Consider the following 8,154-nt stretch of genomic DNA (forward strand, 5'->3'; position numbering starts at 1 on the left):
AGACTGGAAGGTGGCCGAGCACCATTCTGTCTCCTTCCCTTATATTTCTGTCTATTCCCACCGTCATATCTTCCCCTCCCCAGGAGCACTGGAATCCCTTGGCTGAGCATCTGCACCTGCCCGGAATATGACTCACCGGTATCTCCTCCCAATTTGTCTCCACCTGCCGTTCCGGTTTACCCCACACCAACCCCTCCGATTCCCAACTGCTAGATTCACTACTTGTATCTTAAGTTAATTAATTTAATCACCTATCTCAATCTACTTTCCAATTAATTAGTTAAAATCTAATAAGTTTAATCGTTCCTAGCGTTATTAATAAATAATCCCTCCCACCCCTTCCTAATTAATAATAATAATAATAATAATAATAATAATAATAATAATAAATTTTATTTGTACCCCGCCCTCCCCTGCCGAAGCAGGCTCAGGGCGGCTAACAATACGGTGACCAATGGTGCACCAACAATAAAACAGTTACATTAGAAACATTAAACATTAATTGACCTTAAAAACCTGATTAAAACAATTAACTAAAACATATTATAACGCTATCCTTGATGCTCTTCTAGTTGATGCTGATGGCGGATTTTCTTCGTTATCAGTATAATTCAGTTATTCATAAGCTAATTTAAAAAGGGTGGTCTTGCAGGCCCTGCGGAACTGATCAAGGTTCCGCAGGGCCCGCACCTCCTCTGGAAGTTGGTTCCAGAGATATGGGGCTGCGGCCGAAAAGGCCCGAGAGCGAGTGTTCTGTAGTTTGATTTGTCTTGGCCCAGGGGTAGTCAGTCTGTTCTTTCCTACTGACCTCAGTGCTCTCTGGGGTTCATACGGGGAGAGACGGTCCTTCAGGTAGGCTGGTCCTCGGCCATATAGGGCTTTAAAGGTGATAACCAGCACTTTGTACTGGACCCGGTATACAATCGGTAACCAGTGCAGTTCGCGTAGCCCCGGCCGTACATGTTCCCATCTTGGGAGACCAAGCAACAGCCTGGCCGCCGCGTTCTGCACTAGCTGTAACTTCCGGGTCCGGCACAGAGGCAGCCCCATGTAGAGGGCGTTACAGTAGTCCAATCGTGAGGTGACCGTCGCATGGATCACCGTTGCTAGGTCCCGACGCTCCAGGAAAGGGGCCAACTGCTTTGCCCGCCTCAGATGGAAAAATGCTGACTTGGCAGTGGCTGTTATCTGGGCCTCCATTGATAATGAAGGCTCCAGCAAAACACCCAGACTCTTCACCTGCTGCGCCGCCTTTAGCTGCACACCATCGAAGGTCGGGAGGGATATTTCCCCCCCTGGAGCGCCGCGACCCACACAGAGAACCTCTGTCTTTGCCGGATTCAGCTTCAGCCCACTCAGTCTAAGCCACGTTGCGATAGCCTGTAACGCCCGATCCAGGCCTTCCGGGGGGGAGGCGGGCCGGCCGTCCATCAGCAGATAGAGCTGGGTGTCATCTGCATATTGGTGGCAGCCCAGCCCAAACCTCCTGGCAATCTGGGCAAGGGGGCGCATATAGATGTTAAATAACATTGGGGAGAGGACTGCTCCCTGAGGCACCCCACAATCTAGTGTGCGCCTCTGGGATCGTTCACCCCCGATCGCCACCCTTTGTCCCCGACCCGTGAGGAAAGAGGAGAGCCATTGTAAAGCAGACCCCTTAACCCCAATGTCGGCGAGGCGGTGGATCAGTAGCCGATGGTCGACCGTATCAAATGCAGCCGACAGATCTAATAACATCAGCACTGCTACACCGCCTCGATCCAGTTGCCGTTGGAGGTCATCTGCTAAGGCGACCAAGACCGTCTCCGTCCCGTGGCCCGGTCGGAAGCCAGACTGGCACGGGTCTAGGACAGAAGCGTCATCTAGAAATCTCTGTAGCTGCAACGCCACTGCCCTCTCGATGATTTTACCTAAAAATGGTAAATTAGACACCGGTCGATAGTTCGCCAATTCGGCCGGGTCTGCTGTTGATTTTTTCAAGAGGGGGCGGACCAAGGCCTCTTTCAGAGGCGTTGGAAAACGCCCCTCTAGGAGGGATCTATTTATGATGTCCCGTAAAGGACATCTAAGCTCCTTCTGGCAAGATTTAATCAGCCAGGAGGGGCAAGGGTCCAGATCGCATGTTGTTGGGCGAGCAGCGGAGAGAATTCCATCAACTTCTTCCAGGCTGAGTGGGTCGAAGTGGTCCAGCAGTAGATCCGAAGACAGGCGCGGAGCCTCAGTCTGACTTACTGTATCTAATGTGATAGGCAGGTCTTGGCGGAGTGATGAGATTTTATCTGCAAAATATTTCGCAAATGCCTCACAGCCTATCTCCAATTCTCTAACGTTTGGTTTGCCTTGTGGCAGTGTTATAAGATCTCCAATTACCCTAAATAATTGTGCTGGGCGCGAATTTGCAGATGCAATCTTGGCTGCAAAGTATTGTTTCTTTGCAGTCTTGACTGCCATCTCATATGACTTCATAAACGTTCTATAGGATGTTCACGTCACTTCGTCCCGAGTATGCCTCCACCGCCTCTCTAGTCGTCTGAGCCCTTGCTTCAGCTGGCGTAACTCCAAGGTATACCATGGAGCCAGCTTCATACGAGGGCGCAGAGGGCGCCGGGGTGCGATTTCGTCGATGGCCCTGGATAGCTGATCTTGCCAGACTTCCACCAGGTCATTGAGGGAATCGCCAGTGGGCCAGGGGTCCCTCAGGGCCGTTTGGAACCGTTCCGGGTCCATCAGGCCCCGAGGGCGAGCCAAAATAGGCTCTCCGCCCATACAGGGTTGGGGCGGCATCTCCATACGGGCCTTAAGGGCTAGGTGATCCGACCATGGGACCGCTTCATCTGCGATATCGTTCACCAAAATCCCAGACGCAAAGATCAAGTCTAGTGTGTGTCCGGCCTGATGCGTGGGTGTTGTAACAAATTGAGAGAGTCCTAGTGTCGCCATGGAAGACACTAGGTCCATCGCCTGAGTGGAGGCCGTGTCGTCGACATGGACATTGAAGTCACCCAGGACCATAAGTCCTGGGCTCTCCAATGCCCAGCCCGCCACTGCCTCCAATAGTGATGGTAAGGCGCTGGCTGGTGCGTTAGGCGGACGGTACACCAGCCAGATCGCCAACCCCCCTCCAACATCCCACCACAGACCGACACACTCGATGCCATCGATCTTTGGGGCCGGGAGAGCCCTAAAGGAGTAAGCCTCCCGTATGAGTAATGCCACCCCTCCCCCCCGCCCGTTACTCCGTGACTGGTGAAAGACCGAGTAACCGAGTAATAAGCTAAAAAATTATAAATATAAATGTATATAATCTAATATATAAGTATATTATAATAAAACAGTCACTAATCAATTGGTTAAAAAGTCGAAATAATTAACTAATAATAATAGCAGAGTTAAGTTTCTAAACTAAAGATCAGATATCCAAGTTCAGCAGCTGTAATTTGTGCATAGTTGCAAACACCTGCCTCAAGTAGTTCAGATGGCAATCAAGGAATATACTGGTGGTATAGATAAAAATCTCTGTGGCTAGTTCTCTGCATTCCTTGAAATGTCTCTGGAATGTCACTTACCAGTACAGAATTCCCTCAAGCTAATTGCTTTATGTTAATAATATTAATAGTTTTTCATCTACTGTTAGATTCCCCAATAGGAATTTCTCTCCAATATCAGATCTCTTTTCATGACTGTTCACTAGAAATGTGAGTTGGATTCTAAGCCAAATCGGTGCTGGTGGAAAAAATTTTTGTTAGTGAAGCAAGATTACTGCAGCTGCCAATGCCCTTTAAAATGCTGCTCTTGCAAGACATGGAACCTCAGGAAGTCCATTAGGGATCGACTGAAGGTCTGCTGTGAGATTAGGGGAATGGGCAGAAATTGTTCATCAGTGCATATTTTCCACTGGATCTAGTACTATGTGTAGAATTACCTGGCTTTTGGGTTATATAGGCTATCCTTGTGATAGATCTGCTTCACCTAGTATAATTTATTGAAACAGATCAGCTGGTCCTACTGGAAAATGTAACTCCATATGGCGTCATGCGCAGCCAAACTTCCAATGTTGTATCAGTGCCAAATTTCACACAGCATAAGTACATAGGGTGCAAAAGTGTGCTTTGCAAAAGGAACAGTGCTCTTTCCTTAATTCCGGGTGAGGGGATGTCTGCTTCAGTTAATCCTTATTGCTAAGCAAAGGACATAGTGATAAATTCCTGGAAGATCTTTGTATAAATTCTAGTTTATTTGGCCAAACAATTCAAATCATGAACCACACATTCTTCAGAAAGGAGCATTTGGGCTCTGCTGGTCCCATTTATTTAGGAGAGCCAAGAGACACTTTGTAGTGACCAACCAAACATAGTACAGAAACCACCATCATGTACCAAGTTCCATGGTAGCATTTGTGATCTACCAGCTCTCAGAGCTGCATGAATTCCTTGAATCCTGGTCTGAAGAAAAAGATTAGCTTCTAGGTGAGTACTAGACAAACTGGGAACTAATCTTGAGTTCACAAATGAACACTGCTCTTTGTTGCAAGAGATGAAAATCTGCCCCACCCCATTTGACCACATTTTTGGCCTGATGGTATTTCATCAACAGAGAATTGGTTGGCCAGTGACCTAGATGTTTTGGAAATGCTGTCAATATCCTCTGCAATATCTGGGTTGGCTTGATTGCTCAAGTTATTAGGAATTATTTGGTTTGCTAAGATCTTTTCTTTTTAAATATCCTCTGCATTATGTAGTTTGAATTTGGGAGGTGAGGATGTGATAGAAGTAGATGTCGGCCTGGTCTCTTCCAACAAAACAGTTCTGAATTCTAAACAAGAGTATCTGCAAATGAACACAGATGCAGTTGCATTTTTTTTGTTTGGTCTGTATTGATAGACCTGGATTAGGAATACTGTGTGGTTCTCCATGTTTTGCTCTAGTGGTATGGCACTTGTTTTTAGGTGGCTTCTGTTTATGAAGTTGCTGCAGCAGTGTAATGTATTGGCAGATATACTTGGTGAGATTTTTGTTGCCTTGAGTACTGAAGCATAGCTCAGATGATTTTGCATGGTTATGTAATGTATGGCTAGAAGCAGCATGATCAGTCCTGTAGGAACTCTGGGGTTTGCACCTATAAACCTGTAGCTCAGGAAAGTTATAGAGGCATCTGTGCACTTTTACTTTCCAAGCACACCCATTTTTTGGACTTTGTCTAAGTGGTGTTTATTGGAAAACATCAGTAGATTGAATAACGAATGTTTATTGAGTGATGCTTACCATTGCCTAGCTGTTGTATGTACTGGTGTCATTTCTGATGTTTACAGTAACAACAAGAACTCTTTTCCCAGTTCAAGGTGTGTTTGAATGATGCTGCATTTGTCATAAATCGTACAGATTAGCATTCGATTATATACCATCACATTCTTTAGATGCATTATACACTGTTGTTGTGCTTATCTTGCAACACCACAAATTGTTTTATCACATGGTTACTACATGATAAGAGGTTGGATCCTATGGGCCATCAGCAGAAGGTGCTGACAATCCCCCAATAGCTGTTGCTGGCCGTGAGAAAGTTCATTCTCTGTGGAGTAATAGCCACACAGATTGGGAGGCTGCAGCAGGGAGGGGGGAAGGAGGTGAAATAGCTCACTTTTGCCTCTTGCATGAATGTAGCACTGCTGGCGGAAGACAAAGAAAGGAACAATTTCACCCCCTTTTCACTGCTGCTTCCTGACCCACATGGCTGTCACCTCTCATGGATCCCAGAATCTCAGGAATAAATTTGGCTGGAGTCAGAAGTAGCAGCTGGATCCAACCCATTCTTTTCTAAATTCATTTTTGAATATCTAGATTGGAATCCGCATGAAGTTCCATCTGTGTCCAGAGATGTGTTGTACTTCCTTGCCTTGATTTCTTGATGGATAGTGACTGATTTGTGTTTTAGGTTAAGAGGCAGCTGGAATGACTTGGTGTTGGGTATATAGAAGTTATGATTTGATACAGTCACAACACATGGGGTTTCGGATTATGCTAGTGCACTAACATTTGTTTAGGATGAGAGATACCTATTTGTTGGTTCTCTGGTTGTTAGTGGCTCAGATAATGTCACCGTGTTGGTGTTTTCTTGAATCTGTAATATTGTCCTGTGTTTATTTTCCCCCATAGGTCTTCTCCAGGATTCTGACCATCCATACAGCAGATATGAGAATGAATGAAAATGGACAGAGCCTTGCTTTCCTAAAGGAATTGGAAATTTCAAGAGAATTATTTGGTTCAGTTTTAGATCACCAGATGTGTACATAATTGTGTAGTGGAATATCATGTTCCTTTTCTTTGTTGAAAGCAACATGCTTATATACATTTCTAATCATTCTTACACAGGAAACTTTTTTTCCGCTTCTCTAAATCTGTAATGGAATGAGAATCAAGGGACGTAAATAACAATCATGTAATTTTCTTCTCATGCTGTAACAATTAAAACATTCAGATTATCTTAATTTTCATGTTGCTAAATAAAAACTGTTTCTGATAGATCTTTGTCAGGTAACTATGCTGGCAAGTGTTTGACAACATAGACAGCTATGGTACCAAGTGATGACAAATAATTACAGCCTACACCTTCATGACTGTTAAAGTAAAAGAAAATGACAGCATGCACTTGTCATCTTGGCTTCAGCAACACAGTTGTGGATGCAAGAACCAACAGATGTCTGTCCTGCTGTCCTAAGTGATACATTCCTGCTCCATCCTAGCCTCCTGAATGAGGTCCTTTAAGGGATGTCAACCTGTCTTCTTGCTGTTCTGTATTTATGTCCTTTCCTAGCACACAGTGCTTCCTGCTAATGTCTTGCTTGGTTCTATGAAGTCTGAGGTGATGTAACCTGTGCTTTCCAGGATGAGCGGAAGAAGGGTTATAGAGCCTGTAAACATCAGCAGGTCCAGATTGTGGTTATAGTGGCTTGGATCCTGTACTCATTGCTGTTGAAGGAAGTGGTGGGAGGGAGAAAAGCCAAAAATCACTGACCCCTTCTATTTGCCTAACATTTCCATGGGTACTAAATGGTGGGTGTGTTGCATTTGATCTGCAATATTTCTGTTCTAATAGGTTTGTAATCACTAAGAGAACCTTTAAAGTAGCCCTTAGATTCATAAAACAAGCTTTTAAAATGTTTGAAAATGGTAAATCGCTTCAGGCTTATTTTGACATGACCCCAGATTTCCAAGTGCATTGCAAAAAAAAAAAAATGTTTGCATTTGTCTGCAGCTGAGATTTCTATCTATGGGGAAAAACCAACAAGATTCTGGCTGGTAAAAAAATCAGCTTGTTAGTTCTGTAAGCATGCCTTGGAGGCAAGCAGCATGTTGGCTTCCTTGATTGTATGATAACTCTTATCAAGACTAAAAACTTCCTTCTTGGAGTCAAATGCCTGTTGCTGTTTGTTCCTTTGAACACATTGTAACTCCAGCTATTAAATGTTTTTATTAATAATGTATAAGGTACTTCTGTGTCTCTGGGTTGTTTTCAGTTTTCAGATCGTGACTTACCTAGGTGAATCCACTTATGAAACCTAGGTGGTCGTTTTTGTGAACCCTCAGCTACTTGCAATAGAATGAGATTTTGTTGTCTTTTTCTTGTTTAAACAGCTACTTACTATGCAGAAACTTGATGGCAGGGGACATATGTTGTACTTCAACACTTGATTTGGTACTGATTTTGTTTTAGATTTTCAGGGTGAGTTTTCATACAATTGAGAAATTGATTGAATTTGTTTAACAAACATTCAAATGTTCGAATGTTGTTTATTGTTAAAGCTTTAATAGTGCCTTTATATTCATTTCTGTGTTTCACAGACTTTAAATACATTTTCGTTATCCTCTTGTCTTTCATATTTGATTAATGTTGTGGATGGATTTGGTCTTGACCGTATGCTGGCAACACTCAACCACATCTGTTTTTCCACAAATCCCTAGATTTTCTGAATTGGTATCTAGTGACCTTTAGGAACTGGATGACCGTCAGTAAACGGAAGCTTATTGAGTTGTTTATGATGGTTAGTTGACTAAAACTGGCCAAGAAGCCTGTTGTGTGTGAAAGGATTGAGCTTGTGTTGCCCCTGGTTGCTGTTCTGCGTATTTGTGCCATTCTTTTGTGGTATTTGTAGTTGTG

At 44.0% G+C, this 8,154-nt stretch overlaps 1 protein-coding gene across 1 annotated transcript in view; it reads left to right on the top strand.

Moving 5' to 3' along the window:
* LOC132578453 (pituitary tumor-transforming gene 1 protein-interacting protein-like) overlaps positions 1-7,487 on the top strand; it is a 44,392-nt gene extending 36,905 nt beyond the window's left edge. The window contains exon 7 of the mRNA XM_060248479.1: positions 6,153-7,487. Within this exon, the coding sequence (XP_060104462.1) occupies positions 6,153-6,202 (50 nt within the window). The 3' untranslated portion in view covers positions 6,203-7,487. The remainder of the gene's footprint in view (positions 1-6,152) is intronic.
* Positions 7,488-8,154: the final 667 nt, after the last annotated feature.

The sequence above is a fragment of the Heteronotia binoei genome, chromosome 10 (genome assembly GCF_032191835.1).
Source record: "Heteronotia binoei isolate CCM8104 ecotype False Entrance Well chromosome 10, APGP_CSIRO_Hbin_v1, whole genome shotgun sequence".
Taxonomy (NCBI): Eukaryota; Metazoa; Chordata; class Lepidosauria; order Squamata; family Gekkonidae; genus Heteronotia; species Heteronotia binoei.